General features: G+C 39.7%; 1 protein-coding gene across 13 annotated transcripts in view; it reads right to left on the bottom strand.

Annotated features, from left to right (window-relative positions):
• Positions 1 to 25,775, bottom strand: part of CADPS2 (calcium dependent secretion activator 2) — a 324,205-nt gene that overhangs the window by 239,651 nt on the left and 58,779 nt on the right. For all 13 annotated transcript variants that reach the window (XR_015706229.1, XM_087764100.1, XM_087764101.1 and 10 more), the window contains exon 2: positions 16,429 to 16,542. Coding sequence is in view for 10 of the 13 variants with exons in the window: in XM_087764100.1 (XP_087620226.1) it covers positions 16,429 to 16,542 (114 nt within the window). In the remaining 3 variants the exon portion in view is untranslated. The remainder of the gene's footprint in view (positions 1 to 16,428; positions 16,543 to 25,775) is intronic.

Raw genomic sequence — 25,775 nt, 5'->3', positions numbered from 1 at the left:
AACTTACTGGAAATTATTTTCAGCTTTTAATTTATGTGCTCTGCTTAACTGACATTTGTTTAGATTGCTCTTTACTATTTAGTAACTGATTTTTACAGATGGTTTTCCTATTTTTTCTAAGATATGATGTTAAGATTTCATTTACAAACAATGTATTATCCCAAAGTGATTGCTTTCTCCTATGGTTTACTTTTAAAAATCTGGTACAATCTTTTTCTAATTTTAGGTACCAGCAGCCTAGTTCTTTTCTGGCTTAGGTGATGCCTGTCTTTTTCATACAGCCCTCTGACTGCCGAAACTTTTGCTAGTTCTTAACAAACCTCCTCCTCTTTGCAACATTCTCCTCAAGAACATACTGAAATGCTCCCAGCACAAGGCACGGGGCCAGCGAAACAGCCAGGACGAGCTTCAGAATGCTGCTATGGAAATTCTACTCTTTAAATCCTATCTTTACATGACCCAAAAGAGTTCCTTCACTTTACAAGTCTGTCCTATATGAAAAAGCATTGCAAGAAGCCTTAAAAGAGCTGATGGTATTTTACAACCAGCTACGTGAAATCTCCAACCAAAGCTATCTAAATATAATTTTTCCATGATAACTTTTCCCCTCCTTGAAACAGAAATTATGAAACAAGTTTCTCCCACTCTCAAACTTAAATCAGCGGCCTGCATGAGATGCCTTCTGTTTTATTTGTGAAGCTAATTTTTCTGTATTTTTTATCTTTCAGACTGTTGCTTCCATTATTGCTCTCACAAAAAAATATGCAAAGCCACAAAACATGTATAATTAGAGCTACTTTTTAACATAATTACTACCTTTTTTGTTTTGCGGTGCTTGAGGTGAATTTGTCATGGGTGGGGCTGTTTGCTTTTTACATCTTTCCCTTGAGGCTGGATACATCCTTTCATACCCTACCCTTGGTTACCCTATCTGTTAACCAGTACGATACGGCAGACACTGCCCTGGCCAGAGTTTCTTTTCCAGAAGTGTGTCTCAGGATGCTGTTAGCCGACAGAGGGGCCCGGCAGAGCAGCACTGGCTGCCCCGCGCATTGCAGAGGTCTCAGACCAGCTACGAAACTCACAGCCCTTCCAGCAGTACCCCTTGGGGTCAGCCCTCTGCCTGTCGGGGCCCAGAGCCGGTGAACAGCACAGCCGTCCAACACGGCACGGAGACCCAGGAGAGGGAGGGCAGGAGCACCCAGAGAAGGAAGCCAGAACAAGCACCAAGATTTATTGTTGCTCTGCTCGCGGTTAGAGCAGTTAAGCAGCACGCTGCAGAAGCACGGCCACTGTTTGAAATGGGTGACGACATCAACAAACCCAGCTGAAAGTTATTCCCGAGGACTCCTTGCAGACCACTCCATCTACCCTTCTGAAGGATAATTTTTTAACATGGCTGAAGTTTCCCTGCTACCCAAATGCTGTAACGATACTTTCCAGCTGCTGCACTGAGTTTATCTTCCTGCACCTAGCTTTCAGCTCTCCTAATGAGCTGTTGATTAGTTATGCAAATTTGAAGAAACAAACATGTGAATTACCACAAGTGCTGCAAGAACATTTTTATAGCAATCATCTTAAAAAGTGTCATTGTGGCTTTTTCAGACCTCTGTTTTATAGCTTCTGTATATTCCAGACCCACTTTACCTTCTTTCACGATAATGCTTACTCAGTTACTGAACAACGTAAGAAAACAAACAAAAAAAACAAAAAAACCCCCACAAACCCACAGTAATTTAGGCATTTTGCACTTACTCCAAATCTCTGAAGTGCGACGGGCTTCTCTCTCCAATTACTTCAACCAGAATAACAACTGTTTCAGGATTGCTGATTTGCATATTTTAGAAATAGGTTTTAAAGGTGAATAAATAAATGTTTTAAAGAACCAACAAAGACTGAGCTAAGTACTTCCATTACTTCAAATATTCTTAATATAAATATTATTCTATTGTTATATCGGTATCCAAACAGAAGAATGACAGACACTGAAGTCCTGAGCATTTCCTCAAACAAAGCAATGGCATCAGAACATGCAGCAGGTGGATGAGACCTTTCTGCTACCTGCTCTATGCAGACAACAAGGTGATAAAAAAGCAGCAGCGCTGCTTTAGTATGGGTATCAAAAGTCATGCTTTTGGTGCTGAAGGTAACAAATTAAATTGCATCTTGCAGGCTGTCATCAGGCTGGCTATAACATTATTTTGACAGGAAAAGTAGACTTTTTTTTTTTCATCATCAGCTCCTTTATCATGGTCTGTTGTGTGGAAAGGGAAAGTTGTCTTTACTGAAAGCTGTTAAACATGCCCACACTGCTGTTTAACCATAACCTTTTCTGACACTTACAGCATCGATTTAACATTCATTAACATCTATTCTAACTTAGGCTAACAGCCAAATCAAGATCATCTTGAAAAATTAAATTTGCAGACTGTTTTATATTTTTTCTATATTGGTAACCTCAGTATATTTTAAGAGCTTTCATTAAAAAAGGTTCCCCCCACCCCCTCTAAACTAACAGTAATAAGAAGGACTTCTCATTACTGCTTACACTGAACACAACTTTCAGTCTACGCAAGCTCCTGTTTTGCAGACTCCCCTGCCACCAGTATTCACTGTCATCATTACTTTTTCAGAGGATCAGGTCTGGGCTCGTACACAAAGACAGCGCTCATGTACTTCTTCTAAAAGAAATGCCTCATTCCTTGACACCTGAAGTTATTCCAGTCCCTGTAGCACGTTATTTACCTACATTTTTTCAGACCTTCAGGACCACTTACTCAACTTCTTAACTGTTGAATACGAACACATTTTGGAAGCAGCGTTTGCCTCCTGTCTCACTTGCAGAAAGACATATGTACCTTCCCTTTCAGTAGAGGAGATCGGGTTTAAAGAAAGAATTATTGTGAAGCCTACAGCCATCGTGAGTCTTCACGTTTTGAAAGTCAGGAGAAATGACTATGCAGATTCAGATCAAGAGCCATAAAACAATGCTAAGCCTGAAGACACCCACAGTGATCAATCTGATTCTGAAGTGATATACACAATTTATTCTTCTCAGAGTTAACAGTAGAACCAAAATCTGCATTTCACAACCACGAAGAGTTAAAACATCTTCTGCTCAACTGCTTGGAAATTTCTCTGTGACTCCTATTCAAAGGGGCCTTATCTTTTTTCCACAGGCTGTCTTAAAATAGTTATGACAACTCTCACATATAAGTTTTCCTCTCTTACTGCCGTTTTTTGGTTACAGAAGTCTGACCTCTGCATCATCAGCCTGTCACGTAACGCTGGCAGACAATTCAGTCTCCTCTTCGCAGACCTACAGAATGCAGTTAGATACAAGCTGCACACATGTTGGGTCACGATGAACAGGCTGGCACATTGAAAGGATAGCAGCCTACTTGCAGTTCTCAGACCCATCTTCTGTGATATTGCCAAGGAAACAAAGGCTACATACTTGTTCTGGGTTCATCCTCAAAATGTAGGAGAGCTGTCCTTGATTAATGCCAGAAACAAGGCATCCTTCCAGGAGAGAGCAGTGTCTTTCAAGTAGACCCTGGGGTGACATCTCAGCTCTTATTTCAGAGGTACCCACAAAAAGAACTTCAGCATCCATACATATCTGGGCCAATGGCCACTACCACGAGTCCTGTGTGTTTAAAGCTCACTCCTCTAATAGTGATAAAACTCTCTACTCGCGTAAGGGTGACAACTCATCTTAGACTTCTCCTGTTTCTCTTCTCTTCAGGGCCTGCAGTTGGTGTGATCTTGGCTCCATCCTTCCTTTCAGTCTTAGCTTTGAAGTTCAACACCGCTATTGAACTATACTAGACTCAGAGCAGTAAAATGATGGCATCAGGAGCTCTTCTACAGTTGGAGGAGTCTTTTAGGTTCAGGTGAGAAGCAGTTCCCAACAGTGGTACCGCACTGAGGAGACAGCTGAGGGGAAAGGGATTTGCAGCCGATTTTGGTATTCACTCAGATGATACATGGAAATGATGAGCTTTCCTGTACCTTACCTGAGGCATCACATGCCAACAGAACGTGTTGTTAGCAAATGACAAAGCTGTAGTTTTAGCCATGCAGCTCTGCACATCTGAAAATCCTTCAGATAAAAAGATTTGATGGTGTAGCCATCATAAGAAGGAAAAAAAAAAAAAACACCAGAAAAAAAAAAGCATCACAGTGCCAACTGAGCTGCAGAGTAAGCTGAACATGATTAATATGAAGAAAGTATAGAGCTGCTGGTGTAGTTAACGCTGCATGTCACACCCAGAGTACAAAAGGAGTGTATTTCTTTTTAGGTACAGATACTTGTCTCAAGTTCATCTTTAGTTTCAATGTTACGTTCATGGAAACATAAACATAAAGATAGCAAAGCAGTCCATCTTTTTCGACCCTTCTCTCTGAAGTGAAGGGAAAATGCAGTTAAAAGTGATTCACATGCTCAAAGAAGAACCCAGGTAGGGAGGAAGGACACGCTTTACCTTTTCCTTCTTCATCAATTCATCAGCAGCAGAGATTGACTTTCTGAAGCAGTACTCACTGTTAGTTGGATTAGAAAAGTGGTAAATCTCTTTCATGCGGAAAGATGAAAGCTGTAGCTTACTTCCCAGTGAGCCTTTATGGATGTGCTCAGCAGTCCAAGAGGGAAACAGAGCTAAAAGCATCACGGTGAGCTGCACAGCCGTGCTGGAGCTGTGGGTTCCCAGCACACTTTGAGACACACGCTCACTCTTATTCCCCTCTGAGTCCCTTGCCAGGAGCAAGGCACGGAAGACCCATCAACTCAAAGCATGCAGAGAAACAGAGAGCGCTAAATGGAAAGCATCACTTCTTTTTGTTCCTTTTTTAATTTTCTCAATTGTATTTGCTGCATGTCTGAAGCACAGTCATAAGGCTGAGAGTTGAAATAAGGCAACAGGGATCATTTACAATTAATCACCAATTATTGCTGCAAGCCTTAGATCAGAAGCTGTATTTCAAAAGAACTTTTGTCTCCAGCTACACAAATTACATCAGTTACTGGGGCCCCAAGGACCAGCCTACTCAGTCTTTTCACAGTTGAACATTTGTATAGTCATTAGGACAGGATGCCACTGTCCAGAAGAAAAAAGTTTGTATTTTAAGATCAGTTCCGTAAGTCCATCGTTCCCTCCCAACATAAGCAGAGAAGGAATGAATAGATAGCAACTAAAACCAGCTCCACTGCAGTAAGGACAATTAAGGAAATTAATTCATTCTGGAGCTAAGACTATAGGGCTTCTGAAACTTCACCCATATCCCTCCTTCCTACCCCCAAACCCAAACTTCTGAGAAACCTGAGCAACAAGAAAAGGAAACATTTTGACAATTGATGCAAGTCTCATTTTCCAGACACAAAAGACTGCCTGCACAGAATATGAACACAGCAATAACAAGCTCTTCCTGTTGCTGAAAGGCCAAATTGAAGAACTGGTTAATTGCCTTATGCTGTTACCAGTGATGGAAAGGTGGCCGAGTAGAGGATGTTCCTGAGCCCTGACGACTGGAATTGCAGAGAACACTCATGGAAATCATCATGTGGGCCTCCCCTGCCCAGGTATTTTTCATCAGACATCTCCTTTGATCTGGTAATATCTGAGAAAGGATACTGAATTCCTTGGACTTTGATCTGACACAGTATTGCTGCTTGAATGTTACTAAGTTTGGGAAACTTGTAATTGACCATTGCCTTTTTTAAAAATCAAGTTTTGTAAAAGATTTGGCTGTGTATTTTTTTCATAGTTTTCCACTAAGATTTATTGAGCTATCAAAAGCTCAAAAGCAAAGTAAAAAGGTAACTAGCTTTCCATTACAAGAGGTTAGATTTTAAAATTAAAAAATTACTTCTTAATTAATGGCAAAAATAAAGGTTATTTTCTAATTTGCAGATTTATCTCGAAAGAGAAACTGCTGCACTACTGCCCTGGAGGAAGGTGCAGAGAGATCACATCAGAGAGTAAAGCCAAAGAGGTTTGACATGGGCATTTCAGTACTACTGATCACATTGCATGTGCCACAGCTCATTATGACAGTGCAAGAAAAACAGTACAGAACTAGACAGTTAGCTTTGCTTTGTTTCATTTTGCTTCCATCTAATTTAACTACTTACAGAGGAAATACTCTTGAAAGCATTAAAAACTGAATTGCATTCAGAGACAACCAGTAAAACAGACAAGGGACAATACTAGGATACTGACTTTTGTAATTTGTCCACAGATTTCTACCACAGCATTCTAGACTGTCTGGACATAAACAAGCCGAGGAGAGGAGCTAAGAAAGACCAAATAACAAGCTGTAATTCCATATATGAACTGGCAAAGGTATAATCCTTTTATTGTTAATGTTCGAAGGAAGATTATAGAAGACTTGCAAGTGAATAGACTCAAAACAGGGACATAAGTATGTATTCGTGGCGAATTTTATGCTGGTCAGGAAGAAAGGTCTGAGAAAATGTTGGATTTGATTGAAAATAAAATCTGATCTCTGATTGAAGTACTTCTTACTCCTAGACTTGGAAGGCTCTGCTGCAGTAGTGTCTGCATATGATGAGCAGAATAGCATATTATTCGTGGTGCGTATTTATCACAGTGAAACTGCAGAGATACACACACACATACAAACAAAGGATGCCTGCTGCTCTCCAAGGAAAACCTTTCCTAGTTTTAGGAAAGGTACGCTAAGAACAGAAAACTGAAATGCAACAAAAACGTCATAGTGTCACTCCCAGGAGACTGTTTATTTTCTCAGCACGCTGACATGCCAAAACGAGGGAAAACACTGAAAAGCATGCAATGCTCACAATCCCCAGCACCCAGCTGCAGCTTTCTAGCTGGGAAGTGCTGGCCTAGTAGCATGCCACAGGTGAGCATCTTAACACTTACTTTGCCATCACTGCTGAAAAGATCAAGAAACAGAAGATGTCCAGAGAAATCATATGCCTGTCTAGGACCATATGAATCTATAGATATAGATGCAGAACTGCATCTTTTGCCTATTTCATTTCAGAAGAAAACAACCTAGACAGCAGCACTGTCTTTAACCCTCTTGCCAGTCAGGCATGCTGTGTGGGCCTCGGCTCTGAAGACTGGAGTACGCCCCCATGACAACGTGCCGGCAAGCAGACAGACAGCAGCTAGCTCTGCACTAGCTAACTGAGGTACTACAGACAGGGTAGCTCTGTGTACAGCTGCCCTAGATACCTGCTCAGAACACCTACAGATGTAGCTCCAAGGTCCACGGTATTTCCCATCCTGGTACAGTCACTTGTGTATCCTCCTTCCTTTACATCAGCCTTCAAATGCATGTCCCTGCTGATCACTCACTTCTGTAAGGACTGTCACCTAGCTGGGTGAGAGGAATTACAGGAGTAAAACATGAAGTGGTACGAAAGTGGTACCTCAGAACAAAAGTGGTACATCAGAACTGCACCAGGATTTGGGGCTGTGTCTGGAACCCTAATTTAGAAATAAGAAAAGTGAAATGTCCAAAGAGGGACCATACTAAATACCCAATATCAAATTATTTACTACAGATTAGGAATATCTAATTTGCTCAGCATTTTTGTTTTGCTAAGGAGGCACAAGACAGACCCATTTATACAAAGGGTAATACAATAAAAGAAGAGATTGTACAATTTCCATTTAAAAAACAGCAAGCTAAGCAATGAGCTTAAGTTAATAAGAAAAACTGAACTAGGAAATTAGGGGAAATGGTTTGATGGCAAGGCCAAGTGGGAAGAAGAACAGTTTCCTTAATGAGGTAGTTATTGTTCACTAGCAGTGCTCAAAGCAGGCATTTACTAACTGGAACAGCCTGGGTAATCTACTTCTCTTAGTATGCTCCATTTAAGATAATGTTGTTTCTTGTTGAGAATCTTGGGTGGATAGCAACTTCATGCCTGGATTTAACTTTGAAGAAACCTTTCTTGCTCTGTGAGGAGTAAAACCTTTTTAAGGCAACATGAAATAGAAAAAGCCATCTCTACGGCACCATAAAGCTTACTTCAGAAAATAAAAGCTTGAGAAGAATCTCATTTTCCAATTTGGCTTTTCAGCAATACCCTATGGTGGGAAATGTAGATCAATCAAAACCTAAAAACAATCACTAAGAAAATATTTACATCGTCATTGTCTGTGTTCTGCTTTCACAATTGTCAGGATATAAGAATTTGTTGTCCTCTTTTGAAATTAGTAATAGAACTGAAATGAAATGAGGTTGAGAGAGTTCAGTGAGAATTTAAAACCCCACTTCTCATTTACTGACTTCTGGATTTCAGCCATGCATTTGCTGACCTTTTTTATCCCTTACTGCCATGTTCTCTCTAACTTGGTTTACTCAGAGATTATCAATTCACCATTAAGAACAAAATGCCCCTTTTCCAAGACATTACTGTGAAGTTAAAAGATTTTGACAAGTCACACATCTCTAAGGCTTTGACAGGTAAAGCTTTCTATCACAAAGTAAAACAGTAAAAGAGAGGTTCAATCAAAATATGCAAACAAAAGTTCTTTATCCCACCATCTAGAAATCTAAGAGTAAATGAAATAATATCCAGAGTAAATATCAGTCCTAGAAATTCAATCTAATGGTACATGAAAATAGGAGGTTTTCTCCTTTACTATTTGTTTGCCTGGTGGGTTGTGTTTGGAGTTTTTGTTTGTTTGTTTGTTTTGTTTTTAAAATCAAGAAATCCTTTAGCTATTAGTTGCTTGTAATTCAGTGGAATGATTAATTAGAAAAATATGGCAACTTTCTACAGTGGATCTCTAATGAAAACCAGAAGCCTAAAGAAATTATGTGAGAAAATTCCAGTGCCCACAGAGTCAGGAGAGAGACAGACCCTGGTTGGACTAACTTTGCCTCAGAGTCCATAGACATCTTGTGGAAATTTTCACTTGTCCTGTATTCTGATACTTCAAGCGTCCTATTTATGTGAAACTACATGCCTCCCTCTGGTCATACAGAAAGTTTGACTGATGAAAGGAGGAAAAAAGTATCCTGTTGCTCCGCATTATTTTGGAGGGTCCCTGAGATACTGCTGACTGGAACACACAGATGTCACAATATAAAGGCACAAAGGAAAATTCATTAACATAAATCTTTTAATGAAATATTTTGCAGTATTTCCACTGGGCCTTAAGGTCAGCTCTGTGCTGAGACCTGGAAAAGGCAGTAGGAAGGATAACTTAAAAAGATCAAGAATTGTCATCCTTTCATCATCTAGTGAAAGAAAAATCCTTCCAAATAATGATTTCCAAATTAAAAAAAAAAAAAAAAAAGAGAGAGAATAAAATTTTAGTATCTCCTGCAAGATTTCTGCAGGACTGATGTTAAACTGCCATATTTCTTATTACTATCAGGCTGGCTGAAAAAACTCCACTGTTTTCAGTTGCCCAGAAGACAGCATCAACAAAAATGTGTGTAGTCCACGTCTCAGTGCAACATACTGTTAACTGTGCAAAACCAACGTCCAGATAAGTTTTGTTTTCCTTTGAGACTGAGTAAAACAGCACTGGGATTAGGAGAAAAATAATTAAGCAACACAGACCAAATTCACTGTTGTGTAACACTTTGAGCTATTCCTGGTTTTCTAATTGGTTTGTTCAGATTAACAGACATTCAGAATTTACCTAATAAATAAGTAAATAATGTCACGTAATGCTTACTACAGTAAAGACATACCTCACTACCCAACACTAGTTACTTCTCCAGTGTAGTGTCAGATCTACAAGGCATTCCTTATTTGCCTGAAACAACAGGGGCTGCAAAATGAACCAAAAGGATACCATTACTGGGATTTTTTTTTTTTTTTTCCATTTAAATTCAATGAGACATTTCCTCCTCTCATTTAGAAGTTTGAAATAGAGGTCTGTTATAATTACATCTGTAATGCTAATATGGAAACTGTATGACATCCTCAGTCAAATTAACAATGATCATCCACAAATATCAGTGTCCAAAGAGACTGGATAGACATAGTCTCATCAGCTAACAATTATGTTCTGGGCAGATGTACAGCAAAATGCTTTGCCTTTCTGACACCATACAGGTGGAAGTGAAAATGGGATTTCCAGTCTTCAAAAACACAAAGAATATCGTTACATGTAGCTATTTGTAAAGCAAGAGACTAGAGGATTTCAGCACCGACACACTTTCCATGCAAGAGCAATAAAACAACTCTCTCAAGAGAAAGCTGTGCATCGCAAAGCCTGCAATTTGACTTTATAGGGTCTCTGCTTAGCACGGAAGAGGTCAAAGCATGTTTTAATTTCTTGTATCTTATCTCCCCCTCACTTCTTTGAGGAAAATTATTAGATTGCTAACACTGAGACAATCCCCATTACATGCCATTTTCTGAAGCTTTTCAAAGAACTGGCCTACAACAGACCTCTAAAATAACAGCCCCCATGCCAACATTACACTGACCTCAAGTTTACCAACGTTTTAAAGCAACTGGAAGGAAACTAACTGTGTAAGTGCTGATAAGTGCAACTATAAACATATTTGTTGTTGAAAGGCTCCCTCACAAGGCAAAACACAAGATTATCCTGAAGTTAACGTAGGAAAACATCCTGTTGAAACAGCTTCTCCAAATGAGACTGTATCAACAATAAATCCCAAGTTGGCCTAGTATTCAGGTTTCTGAAGAGGATCTGAACAGAGCAAAAAGCTCATATTCTTCAATACATACGTATGCCAATTATGTCTTTAGAGAAAAACAAATGAAAGCAGAAACCAGTGAATTTATGCCCTGAAACCCAGTTAGCTTCTACAATTATTATCCTAATGTATTTAAATAAATGTTTACTCTACTGATTCCATTATTTTGCCTCGATAATACCAAAACAGAACGTTCCAACATTTAATTACTATTTATTTTGTGTGTACTATGTTTTGATTCTAATGAATGCTTTTTAGTTCCTTTAGGGTCATCTTCATCCCTGAAATATTCATCAGGATCAACTATGCCTTTTGTTGCCTTGAATAAAAACTGTGTACCTAAAATAGCTGCTATTAAAAATCAAGCTGTAAAAGCAACCAAAATACCACTTAGTCCAGAAAGCTAGTTCCTTTCTTCAATTTCATCAGTGAGATCCTTTTGCCCCTCACTTCTGTGCAAAAAAACCTTCCGACCAAGTTTTCCATCATTACAGGCAGAAATAGCATCATTGCTTCACTTCTTCCTTTACAGAAATACCTCAATTTTTTTCAGACTAATCCAACATCTGAATCTCTTCATATAAAAAAGCTCCAATAAACACAATTCATCTTTTTCTAAGGATAAGCACAAGAACTAATCAATGTTTGTGTCACACTAGCGTGTGCTTCCCCTATGGGCCAAACAATTGCTCTGTGTTAAGGGAAACTTTTTCAGGATGCCTGAAAATGCTCACACAGATTTGATCAAAACAAAGAAACAGGGATATTATCACAGGTAGATCTACACTGGCAGATGTTTACTGGCACTAATTTATATATAATTTTCTTTCATTCTCAGTCTGTGTAGAACTTTCAAACTCCTTAACAGCTCAATACCAACCCCTCTGAATATGCCCAAGACTGGGGTTGGCCGCCTTTGCCCTGCACCATGACCACCTCAACCAGCTGCCAAACCCCACGAGGAGGCCTTTCTGCACACCACGCACAGCACAGGGAAGGAAGGCGTCCCCAGCCTCAAGAGGAGAGAGAAGGAAGGCTACACAAGCAAAGACTGACCAAAGCAGTCCAGTCAGGTTTAGGAGAGGTGTGCCTAGAGACGTCAGCGCACGTCTAGCCAGCAACGTGCAGCCAGGATTCACATCCCACTCCCTCCTTGCCAACACGTTACCCACAAGGGCTTGCGCTGGCAGTTCAGGATTTGAAGGAGAAAGGTGTTTGTAGGACACTTGCTCTACTTACTGCTGAAGTTGAAAGCTGTCACCTACCTCCACTGTCGAGAGGGAAGGGAAAGGGTTTCTCTTACCATTTAGAAAGCTGTAGAGGGTCAATTTGGATTGGATAGAAGGAAGACATTTTTATGATAAGAGTGGTGAGTCCCTGGAACAGGTTGTCCAGAGAAGTTGTGGATGCCCCATCATTGGAAGTTGTTAAGTCAGGTTGGATGGGGCTTTGAGCAACCTGGTATAGTAGAGGTGTCCCTGCCCGTGGCAGGGGGGTTGGACTAGATGATCTTTAAGGTCCCTTCCAACCCAAATCATTTTACGATTGTACAACACGGGACCTTTCTTATTGTTGATTTTGGTTGTTTTCTACTTTTAGTTCACTTTTTTTTAAACCCTCCTAAACCCTCCCCCCAGCCAGGCCATGCCAATCCATTAGCTAGGTTTGTACATGAATCTCCTGCCTCATCAATTTTCGCTATTGGCCAAACCTCAGTTCTTTCCTATTGCCTGTGGCAGACAACAATTTAATTTGCCAAGGACTACAACACCTGAATTTAAATAGAAATTAAGTTAAATATGATCCCTGCATCACAGGCAAACAGGTACAGTCGAACTAAGTCCAACTTTAAATTCTGAAAACCCCTCATAGTACTAACTGCCACAGATCCTGCATTTAACATTCAGATTTAAGCAGCATGCAGTAATTATGGCTTAGAACCACATATTTAAAATGAAGCAGTAAGAAAAACAGGAAAAACACCAGTATATAAAATTTCTTGCAGCTGCACAATGCTTTAAGCAGAGAGTTGAAAACCTGAGAACTTGCAATCATTACAATACCGATAACATTTTTACAGTATTTCAAACATTCATTACAGTTCTTTGCACCCATTTTACTCCTATCTAAGACTGCACACATTCAAGACTAAAGAATTAGTACTGTGAGTTTAGCCCAAGGTATATACATACCTATTAAAGGTATATATATTAAAGGTGGCAAATTAACCTCTTTGGGCTCTACACAAGAGCATTTTCCAGTTTCCATGAAAGAGCATGCAAGAATTGATGAATGAAAGATTATCTATTTTACTGATAACTTTTAAAAAAATGGGTTGGAATATGCAAAGAAAGATTTCATTTCATAAATCACTTTCTCACTTAATTTTTACATTTAGCAGTGTGTCCAATATAATTACTCATAAAAAATTGCCATATGATTGAATTTTTCTCTTTATCCAAAAAGTATCACCAACACCTGATGTTCTACCATTAGAATCTGGCTCAATGTTTGTAATGGAATTTTCCACAAAAAAAAAAAATCCTGTGTTAATTCTGAGAGAATGATTACAGAAAGAGAACTGTAAACATTTTCATACCTTCTCTAAAACTGGGATGGAAGAGGAAATAATTCCTCAAGACAATCTTAATTATATGTATACCAAAAGAAATCATGCTAAATTTCAGTGATACTTTCAGGAAGTGTGGTGGGATGCTAGGGGGAGATTATGCAGAACAGTAAAATAACCATTTCTGGAGAATTAAAGAAGAGTTTATGCAACTTTTCCTATGAATTGTTTTCCTATTAGAGTTTTAAGATAAAGGAAAAACAACGCCAGACTATTAAGAGAAAGTCTTAAAAACCACAGCAGCATTAGAAAAGACATAATGCTGGAGGATAAGGCAACAAAATTGACCAGTGTAAACCAGCGTAGCCCTGACATAGGAGCATGACTCTCTTACACAGTGAAATTCACATTTCTTTATTTAGTAAATAAATTACCCTTTCAGCAAATATCTCTAGAAAAGTAAATCAAAGACTGAGCTATAAGTTTCTAAATCCTAGGAATGTACTCTTAGATTTTTAAGAGGACAAATTCTGAACAAACCCAGTAATTATAGCCAGATTTAGTGACTCAAAACACCTGCAACCAGTGATAAAGGATTTATGTCACATGCCCAAAACAAATCTTCTTTTTCACATTCAAAGTTAAAGAGCTGGATGTGGAAAATCAACTGTAGTAATGAGAATAGCCTGGCTTTGCAAGCAATATTGTAGTAAGTTTCAAACCATAACTACTGCATGAGATTAAAGGGAAATTAATCGTTTTCAGAGTAACATAATTACTGTGCAGACCACGTATTTGTTTCCTTCCATGTCAGATAAAACTGAACTGTAGCTCGGCAACTAAAGTATAAGGAAATTAACACTGAAGCTTATGAGGTGCTGTATCACAGAAACAAGCAAGACGTCCATAATTCAAAGTACTAACATCATCGAACAGGAGATGTGCTGGATCATATGTGGAAGACATAGACATGAGAAAGCATCAGAGCACAGCAGCAACAGAACACACAAAGAAATAAAAGAGATTAATATTTTCAACAAATGGGTAACGAAGCAAATGAAAAAGGCACAAGAGACCTAAGTGATGATACGAGAATACGTGGTAAGATGCATAAAATTTGATTAAAATGCACTGAAGGGGAGCAGTAGCTTGAACTACGTCTCCAGCTGGATTCCACCATTTCAATGTTCATTAAATCTAATATTGCAGACTGGTAACTATCTACCCCCGTCCTGAAAAGAAATTAAAAATAACTAGCAAATGCTGACTTAAACTGCACAACTGGAAAAGGTTGTGCAAGTCTGGAAGGAAATCTCTGGAAAGAATGGAGAATGGGATTGTGGGGGGTAGAACAAACAAACAAACAAAAGACTGAAGAACCAAATTACAGCTGGTAGATGAGCTCATGGTGTATTAACACAGGATGAAGATCCCACTAGCCCATGGTGTCCTTATAGCCTTGATGGTGATGCCAAGATCTTTGGAATCCTCTGTTTAAAACTGGACAGCTAGAACATTGGTACACTTAATTCAAAGTGGTGAATGGCTGAAAATAGCTAGAGAATTTGAGTCTTCAATTTTATAGGGCTATCTTAGATTACTAAGCATAGCCCCTCACTGCAACAGCAGATATGCTGAAAAACACAGTTCTTGATGCGTCCAAAAAATCTCATTAACAAGAGACACAAAAGAAAATCTTAACAGGACAGTTACTGTTTACGCACTTATTTTAAAATCATTTTTATTCACTATCACATCCTTTTGAAAGGGCAGGCTACCTCCTTTAACACATCAAGCTTCTTACACACCTTGCTGAAAGAAAGAACATAAACATTACGTCCTTTTCAATTCTACCCCATGTTCAGCATCTGGAGACATCCCATTTCTCTGAAAACTACTGCTGGACAGCTAACTAGCTCAGCCTTGCCCTGCACCATCTTCTAAACTGTCCTGCCTCCCAGTCTTAACTTCTTCATTAGTTATACAGAAAAAAAAAGATTACTTTCTAACAACTTTTATACTGTTCTCGAACCCCTATGTAGTACCTCGTGAATGTTCATATTCTCTTGTTTCACCTGCAGACCTGTAAACTAAGTTAGACCCATCCCCATCCTTTCACAAGCATTTTTGAGATTTCCTTCATTTCAACTGCTGCAGTACTGATCAGACCGTGATTCGGAGAAACTCGCACTGAGTTCTCACATTTCTGTACAACATGGACACCATTTGTCCATCCCTGTCTCTTTTTTGTGCAACATAATTTAATGCAGATAAAACCAAGCTGGACATAAGTCACACCTTTTTCTCCATGAAGAAAAGTTTCATTCACTAGCAAAGAACAGCTGAGAGAGAAAAAGGACAAATAATATATAAAAAATAAAGCTAAGAAATTTGAAAAAGAAGATGTGGTAGAGTGAAATATGGAGGAAGACCCTTCAAAAGAAATACAAGTTTAACATACAGCCCTTGTGATTTATTGAGCAAGTTTCAAGTTAGATGAGACAAAATGAATTCGCAAAACCATTTGCTAAGAGTAAGAAATAAATTCTCTAGCCATATGCTGCTGATGTTACAAAAAGGACAGTGAATTGTCCTCTTAGTTTGGAATGGGACCTGTCCCTTAGGCAATTAAAACCACATCCAAAAGATCTGCACTGGTGGCCGTTGGCACTGAACATGCCCGGGAGGTCACAGAAAAACGTGAGAGCTGGCCCAGCTGCACGGAAAGAAGGGAACAGATGATTCCTCTCTAAAAAACTCTGCACAGTAACTAAAAATCAGAAGACATATTTCTCAAGATGGTAACTTACAACTGAAGTGCTTATTAAAAGAGGTAACTTAGACATATAGAGATAAAGATAGCGGTGCCTAGTTGTATCAAACACTGCCAGAAAGATTTTTAGCACCAGGGGTTTTTTATTTTGTCTTGTCTTTTTTTTTTTTTTTTTTTTTCTCCTTCTTCAAAAAGGGTGGATATTTTCCAGTTCAGTTTATCCCTTGTGCCCAGGCAGTGGATTTCAACTTTTAAAACGTCGAAGCTGGAGTAGGAGGAAGCTGTTTCTAGAAGATTTGGAAGTTCACAGCCTTTGAAACTTAAAATTAATTTCCTTGTATTTGCGTTAAAAGAGACCCTATGAACTTCTTAAACAATACAGAAAACAAAGCACATAACTTACCTCGTAATAACTTCGCACAGCATTGCAAAATGCTTCATCTGCTACAATTTGCGTCTCCCCATTCAAAAAGGCCTGGAAACGTTCCTTCAGTATCTGTAGCTGCTGCTTATTGAGCTATGCAAGAAAAAAAGAAGGAGAGGGGAAGAGAACAATAATAAATGCCATTAGTCTCGAAGTAAGAATATGCAGCACTATATACACTTGGAGATGTCAACAGGGAAGAAAAGGCCGAGGTTCCCTGGCCAGCTGGCTCCCTAGCAAGTTGCAGCTCTTCAGAGTCCCACCTGGGCAAGCCAGGTTGCTGCAGCAAGTCATGCACACACTCAGCATGCAACTGAAACCTCTGCCCTTTCCCTTGTGTCCTTGGGATGCTACAGGTAAGTCTGCATGGATACTTCTTCTGAGCAGTATTCTATATGCATATGCTGAATGAAATGGCTGACCTTCCCCATGGCAGCAGCACCAGATAATAAAATTTAGATCTTGGCTCCAGTCTTCAAATATTTCATTTTTTTTTTGAGCCTTCAAATAAGTGAAAAACAACTGAGATGCCTCCATTTTTTTGAGTAATCTAGGCACTACCATTGGCATGTTTTAATAAGCATGCTCACTGTGAAGACAATGGATGAAACATGCTCCTTATGAAGAAAATGGACTTCTAGTCACTGATGTTATACCACTATGAATGACGTCAAACAACTAATCTCAGGGAAGAGCAGCCACAAGGCTCCAAGACTGATACCAAATTACATTTGGTGGATTTCATATCAAAACTGAGTGCATTTTGAAAATAGACTCCTGGTAGAGAACATTACATGATTAAACCCTGCTTTCAACCCATTTTTATCAAAATTTAAAGTTATGGGAAAAGGCAAAATCTGAAAGGTCTCTAGGGATCCAGACACAGGCCTTTTGCCAGGGTTCCTATCAACTCTTGAAATATTTAGTAAGATATTTCTCCTTATCAAATCTGTGAGAAGTTAGAATGTCACATCAAAGGAGACTGCCACTAACATACTAATATAACAAAGCAACAGTTAAAAATAGTTGTTGTGCTTTCCCAGAACTTTAAAACTAATGTAAAGCCTTTATTCCAGTGAGTATTCCTGAACTTTAACATTACAAAAATTCAAACACAACTGATTGAAAAGTCTTTTCATCCTTCCTGTATTTTGCTTAGTTAAAAATAAACAAAAGTATTTTTAACGGTTAACCTGCAACAAATAACATTACCCCGATCACACGTTACTAACAGAATAACTTTTTGGCATCTACAGTAAGTACAGTGACCTTAGGCTTTTGGGTCTCTAGTGTTGACACTTTGAAGCCATTTAAGCTACAACACTGTTACAAGATTAGCAAAATTACTGGTATCCTGATAACGTATCCTTGAACAATCTCTACTTCCTTCACATCAAGGGAGGATTTTCATCCTATGTAAAGTTTGCTGAGTTTGTCAAGTCATGTGCTTCTATGAAATATGTAGCAATTTACTGCAAAACTCTCTGCAAATTGAATGCAAACCTGAAAGCTGTTCTATTTTCACAGGAAACAATAGTATAGATGCCACCTAAATACTTGGTATGAGAAATCCTCTGAAAAATGGTGAAATGTAGGCAGCAGCAATGCAAAGCCGAAGAAATATGCCTTTGAAAAAAATCCAAGCTAGTTAAAAATACATGATAATAATTCTGTTCCTCCTCTTAACAAAACGATTAGCAATACAGAACAAGCCCCAAGAAACCTCTACAAAAGAAGAGGCCTCCCGTTGAGGCAAGCAAACTTCAACAGAGGTTGCTGTGACTTGGAAAAATTTCCCACATGAGCTTCTGAGAGCAGCAGCCCAACACTGACACATTGCCAGCCTGTACCACTGCTCGTTAAAAATATCAATGGGAGAGAAGTATCTGTATCATGTCTGTACATACACCAAAAATGGCATCTGTCCACCTGTCTGCCAGACTTCTATTCCTTGCACAGAATCTGCACCATAAATCAAACTTCATTCCCAGACGTGCAGGACAGGTCCTTTCCTTCATTCAGTTCCCCTTGTTCTTCTCTCGTTTTCTAAAGATATCGGACAAGTTGACATATTGGAAAATGCAAATCATTAAGGATGGTTTGAGTTTTTTTCCAGCACACACTTGTTCTCGTAGGGGACTTTTTTAAGAGGCAAGCGCTCCCGCAGACGGCGCGCCACTGCTGAGCAAGCAGCTCCTTCATCCCATGGAACAGTCACAGCTCTGCCACGAGAACGTGCAGGCTTGCTGCCAAGGCAATTATGGAAATGTGTTTTCATGCTTGCAGACTTCATTCTTTAGGTGATTTGCTTGTCTATTACCCACATATCAAACAAAAACATTATGAATAAGGCAATGAAATATAAATTTAATTCTGACTTCCTAATTTCTAACCATGATAGTTCAGCAAACAGAAATGCCTTTAAAATATTTATATACGTCTTTCATATTCTTAAATATGAACATTTCTTAAATTACTTATACATTGTACATTTCTTAAATTACTTATGTTTTCTTAAATTACTTATGTTTTCGTGTGAAATCTGGATGTGTAGGGGAATAAAGTTCTCCTGCAAAACTAAAAAATAATAATTCCAATGGAAAACATGAAAAGCTACACCTTGCGCTGATGATCTGAAGTCTATTTTACAGGTCCCAAGTATTGTCATATAGAGAGATGCAGTTGTGTTAACTGCCAAGATACAGAATAATTTATAGTGGTCTGCTGTAGCATACAGTTCCTCTTTTTTTTTTTTTTATTTGTCAGAATATTGAGTGTACAGCGAATTCTCACTTTTTTTTTTTTTTTAAGTGTTGGTCGTTTTTAAGGGATTTGTTACTACTCTTCAATTTGCAGCCAAGTGCCTTTAAAAATGAAATGAAACAAAACTAACAGTACAAGCAGTAACTTAGAAATGCGGAGAAAAAAGGGAAGTCTAATTGCATTAGAACACCGTAAGAGCAAATGGAGAGAAACAGGCGTCTGTACAGGACATTAACTCTTGGACACTGCCAAACAGCTCAACCTGTCCAAGTCTGGGCTACCTTTGAAGTTGTCCATCTTGGTTAACAAGGAACAAGAGATGAGGACATCATGCATAACCAGAATCCCAAGTTAAATGCTTGAACTTAAGGGCAATAAGCCTGGCCAGATTCTCTCTGGTAGGAGTTCACATAAAGGAGCTCAAAATCCTTCTGCAGTAGGATTACCTTTCCACTGCATGTGCCCTTTCCTCCTTTCCTCTGTGCAAGACCCATACACATCAGACCTTTGCTTTCAGTCCCTCACTACTTCTTTACATCTTTACTGTCAGTGCCTGTGTGTCCACATTTTAATTCTAACAGAAAGAAATGGAACAGCAAAATTAAAATAAAAGTAAGAATTGACCTTACTACATGTACCCCCAAATGTAAACTGAACTCTGAATATCACCTGAAGCATATAGCAAAGCCTCACTGATTCTGTTGCCTTCCATCAACCTGCTTCAGTTTTGTATTGCTTATTTGGATTTTTCATTCTCAGTGGTACGAAATCTGTTGTCGTAACTCTGTGTGATAGTTCATAAATAACTACTGCTGTTTCATGGGAGCATGTATAACTAAATTCCAGCGACTCGGAGTATCAGGTTTGATTGCATTCTGCAGAATGACTGAAGATAAGCAAAGACAACTTTAAGGGAAAACAAGATTAACTGCCCTCGAATTTGCTTTTTCTTTATTGCAGCCACGCAACAGATAAAAATTTTTCTTCCCCTTCATCCCTGTGCCTTTCACAAAAGGTAACATTTATTTTTTACTTTACATCCGATAACCTTAGTAGTCTATCAAAGAATGAAAACATATACTTAAGATAGCTCTTTGAGAAGTTTATTCTATTTAATTAAGAATAACTTTTTTCAAGTGGCAGTAGCAATTTAACTTTTCATAATTTACAGAGTAATACAAAGGTATCAAAAGAGCCTCAAGCACTTAACTATTAAATAAAATTCTCACCTTGCATTTAACATTTCAAAGAAGTCTTATATATCCCAATATATTCCTCTTTGAGTACTAATTTAAAGACTTGCTTTTTCTCTTCTAAAGTGAAACTTGGGTATGAAAACCTAGAGGCATTTCTGCTTTAGCTCCACTCATACCCTTAAACAATTTCAATAAATGGATTTTACAGAGAATTTAAATTCTTATTTTTATATGAAGTTGCACTTCAAACATATCTGGCAGTTTAGGCAGTTGTTCCAACATCACAAGTTTTACTTCATTGAATAATAAACTCCAATATTTTGAAAGAAAAAACAAAGCACGTATGTAACAGTAATACTGTTTATCTTCTCTTTGAAAGAAAGAAGGAAAAAAAAAAAAAAACCTAGCTTCAAAGTTGGATGCTAGATTTAGAGCATTTTCATCTGCTTCTCACTGCCTAAGTACAGAGAGCAGCTCACTACTGCCCTAAACATATGCAGCCACAGCAGCTGGCAAAGACATAACTCACTGCACAACTGCCCCCTACAGAACTTTGCCCTTTAAAATGAAAAAGCTTAAAATGTGGCCTGTGTGGTGGCCACAACCAGCCTCTGCCTCCATGCCCCAGAGCACCGCAGATGCTGGCTCGCAACCACAGCCCGCGGCTGACCCTGTTCCCCGCAAGTGCAGTCAGCCGAAGAGCTGGGTCTGGAGGAATAACATTCTGAACCATTGCCACCTTGTGGCAATTTAAGAAATATAGGAAAGAAATAACGGCAGGTTGAACGCCTTCACACTCGGAGCTGGGATTTGTGCGAGTATCAGTAAGCCCCTGACCTTAACACAAGCAACAGCATTGCTGCTTCTCTACTCCCACACTGTAGTGTGAAATTACCCTTTCTCAGACCGTATGGGTAGTTGAGGAAAACAGCAGGAGGTGATGACTGCAATTCTAGAGAGCTAGATACAATATTTCTTATGCAGACTACAAAAACAAAAGGGTGGGGAGGAGCCAACCAAAGGGCCACTCCCCGACTTCTCAGCCGCAACCTATATGATCTGTAGCACCGAACATGACTTAAGTCCCTGAACACTTCCTAAAAATAAGAAGCTTTGTTATTTCAAAACTGTGCCATTTTGTCCAATGCCTTCCACAGCAGCAGCTGCTTTTGGATAACTTTACCCAAAACTATACTTTTTGAGAGCAAAGAAGAGTGGAAAAAGAAATAACCCGATGAGCATTCCCTCAAACAGCTGTCTCCCATTTCAGTCAGGAGATAGATTCGCATCTCCTGAATGAACAGAAATGAAGGTACAAATAAATCCTTTTCCATCCAACTTCTCGCACACTTCTTTGAACATAACTTTGTTTCTTGTCCTGCCAGATTCTTTGTCAAGAAGAAAAAGGAGAAAAAAAAAAAAAAGAGTAGAAATTATGCCAAGGACTAACTTTCTGATGTCATGAATTGAGTTCCACTGTAGGATAATTCATCCCACTTGCCTATACCCTCAGCCAGAACCAAACCTGGATGACACAACAGGTCAATGCATTTACAGTCATGCTGAATTTAACACACCACTTCCAGGACAATAAAAATTCAACTACTGATAATCTCCTAGCAATTCACACAGACCATGTCTTCAAGGCCCTACACATTTAACAGGTCCACTTGCACATCAAACCCAGTTTTCAACCTAAGCTCCACATGCCTACAAAAGGAGCGTGGATGTGTTTTACATGTTTTTTTGATTTTTTTTTTTAGATTTTGTTTCATATAATTTTACTCTGCCTTGAAAGGCAGCTGGTTAAGTGCCCATCCAACTGCCATCTCTCTGGTCTCCCCACCTTCCCAAACCCTCCAGCCGCAGTAGCATGCTCAAAGATGTCGAACTCGGGGACTCCCGTCCTGCGCCTCCCCTGCAGGGTCTCCCAGCTCAGCTGTGCGGGGGTACTGGTCAGCCCATCACAGCAGGCTTTCCTCTTCCCAAATGAGCCTTAGAAACGGCAGGACAGCATCTAACAACACTTGAAACAACTTTCACCCTCCTGCCAAGCGAGGCTCAAGAGCCACCCAAGTCTTCGTCCCTGACCAACCCTGCTGTAACCCCGGCTTCCCACCAGTGCCCGTGGTGGCGGGGAGGGCTTTATCCACAGGACTGGACTCTGGAAAGCCACACGCACACTTCCTCTGCGACAGCCAAGGGCAGGGCAAAGAGACTTAGCCTGAATCCATCGTTATCCTCTCCTCCCAGAAAAGCAAAATGCCTGTGCCACATCATTGTCTGTTAATGAGCTTCATCTCACATCGGTGATGAGAACAAGCCTGCAAAGCAAACAGCCAGTTATAAACAGCGGTTCTCACTCCATTTCCCCTCCTTCTCTCTCACCTTCCCTCCTCTTCCAGTATCTGCCTACACAAACAAGAATATTACTTGTGTTTCAGAGCAGAGACGGAGACTGTTAATTTATAGTGAATTACTCGAGCGATTTTCTTCTGAGGAAGACGACTAAATAAATAGTATTAGAGAATCTCAGTACTAAGAGAGGGGTGATAGCTGTGGTTACTGTGCTGAATTATGAAGGTCTTCATTCGTGTACAATAATGGTCCTATACAGCATGTGGGTGGCACACAATATATGCTGTCCTTTACTATTCATTGCATAAACTGGTTTGATTTTCTAAATAACAGATAAATATTTTGCTGTCACTTAGCAACCTTAGCTGTTCCTTTGATTTTCTTAAAGCTGAAGTTATTTCAAGTAAAACAGTGTCTGTAAGGATTCTGTTTGCTGTCACTCAGCACAGACCTGTGTACCCTGTGTACATATTCATTGTGCAGCAATTCAGCACCTTGTAGAATCAAATATTAGATTCCCCAAATCAGCTAATACACTTAGCACACAAATTTCTCATTCTCTATAATCAAAAAAGCACAACACGGCATTTACCTTTTGTTGGTCTGCCACTTGTTTAAAAGCCAGAAACACTACCAATAATGTACTGGTTGTTCAACTCCACTTTCAGGGTATTTCATTATAAGTTAGAAATATTTTCTGTATCATGAAGTCTGAAACTTCAAATATTTTCATTGTCCAGAGTACCATATTCACGATTCTTTGTCAGGATTGTAAAACATTTCACAAGGAACAGAGGGTTCGGGTGTGGGTTTTCTTCAGGTAGTAGAGGGGATGGGACAAAAATCACAGGCAGTGAGCAAAGGCAAAGTCTGATTTATGTGACAGAATTCAAGCGTACCACACCGACTGCCAAAATATAGAACTGAAGACAGCTTCCAAAAAGGTCAGACGTGCCACCTGAGAGGAAAAGAAAAATAAGTATTTTGATAATGAAGGGGAACAAATATGGAGGGGGTGATCAGACTTTCCTGATTTTTAGACAAAAGAATGAAAAGACAAAGAAATGCAGAAAAGTGTAACTACTTAGAAGTTCCTTATAGCAATGGTAGATTTCTTTATTGTTGAACAAAATTGTCAACCTTTTACAGACTATGCCACACTAGGAAAGAAAGCATCTGCTACTTGTTCATCCTAAATGTAGTCAATATCACACCCCAATAAAAGCTCTCTCTTCTGAGATGAGGTTGTCAGTGCAGTTGCAATCATTTTCTTTGTACCTACTCGTATTACCTAAGATTTGCTGTAGAATTTAGCTGACAGTCATCAGCTAGATGTATATTATTGTATTTGTTTCTTCTGTGTGGCAGACTTCGCTGATCTCCTCTCAGTCTTGAGTGGCTGCACAGACACGATATAGCTAGGCCAGCTATGGCTTGCTCTCCCTCGTGCCACCATTTGGGGCCATCGCCCACACAGAGTACACAGTGGCACCATGGCTTTACTTCCTTGAGACTGCCAGAGCCACAAGGAGACCACTCGCCGTGGTTTAACCCCAGCCAGCAACTAAGCACCACGCAGCCACTTGTGCACTCCCCCCTCGGTGGGATGGCGGAGAGAATCAGAACAGTAAAAGTGAGAAAACTCGTGGGTTGTGATAAAAGACAGTTTCATAGGTAAAGCAAAAGCCACACATGCAAGCAAAGCAAAGCAAGGAATTCCTTCACTACTTCCCATCGGCAGGCAGGTGTTCAGCCATCTCCAGGAAAGCAGGGCTCCACCATGCGTAACCATTACTTGGGAAGACAAACGCCATCACTCCGAACATCCTCCGCTTCCTTCTTCTTCCCCCAGCTTTATATACTGAGCATGACGTCATATGGTATGGAATAGCCCTTTGGCCAGTCTGGGTCAGCTGTCCTGGCTGTGCCCCCTCCCAGCTTCTTGCTGGCAGGGCAGGGGAAGCTGAAAAGTCCTTGACTAGTGTAAACACTACTTAGCAACAACTAAAACATCAGTGTGTTATCAACATTATTCTCATACTAAATCCAAAACACAGCACTATACCAGCTACTAAGAAGAAAATTAACTCTGTCCCAGCTGAAACCAGGACACCAGTCATGCCTGAAAGCTATGCAAGCAAAGCTTCCAGCCAAGAAAGCTGATGATGGCTCATGTGGGTGACCATGAAAATCATGCCTAGCAGAGATGCACACAGTGATCCTTGCCCATGGTGGGAACCTCAGCTACCAGTGCCTTTCCAGAAACAAAAACTGAGGGAACTTTTAGAGGCAACTGCGGCTAACACGTAGTGAGACGTACATCTCTGACTCACAGCGTACATCAGCAGTTCAAACTGTGCTGGACTGAATGGATCTGCATCACTTCCTACAGCACAGCTCCCATCTTCCTCCTCTGCATCTACATCATCTTTTCCACCCCATGTCAACTGTGCACCCCCAGAACTATTTGTCAGAAGAGCTATTTACTCCAAGAAACCAGCTTTCTCATTTGCAAAACTTCTCCACGTATAAATTAAGCTACCAGAAATGGCTTTTTCATACCCCAAAAGCACTGCACTGAAGAGCTTTGTTTGCCAACAACCTTACACCAGGACATTGTGCCAGCAAAGATCTCTAAGTGTAGCTGAGGAGGCTACAGCAGAGCTGCTCGAACTAACGGAAGCATCAGCAAAATACATGTTCCTCCAACCTACTCTCTTCTTTCCAAGGTTGGCATTCATGTTCCATTTTAGCCCACTTTCTAAGGAGGCACTGTGATCATACAACCCTTCCTTGATTGTGCAAATATCAGCTTTTTCCCCACACACGTAACATCTGCATGCACTTCTCAGTTTCTATGAGTTCTGATAAAAAAAAGAAAAAATGTGTGGAGGTTTCACAGATAACAAGATTTTCCCTTCTCTGAAAAATGGAATTAAAAAGAAATCCAAATTAGTCTTCTCAGTGATGGAAACGCAAGCAAAACTAAGAAACTATAATTTCTGTTTG

This window comes from Nipponia nippon, unplaced genomic scaffold (assembly GCF_047370975.1).
Source record: "Nipponia nippon isolate SJK-2023a ecotype South Korea unplaced genomic scaffold, ASM4737097v1 scaffold_3, whole genome shotgun sequence".
Classification (NCBI taxonomy): Eukaryota; Metazoa; Chordata; class Aves; order Pelecaniformes; family Threskiornithidae; genus Nipponia; species Nipponia nippon.
This window is presented reverse-complemented; position numbering and strand designations above follow the sequence as displayed.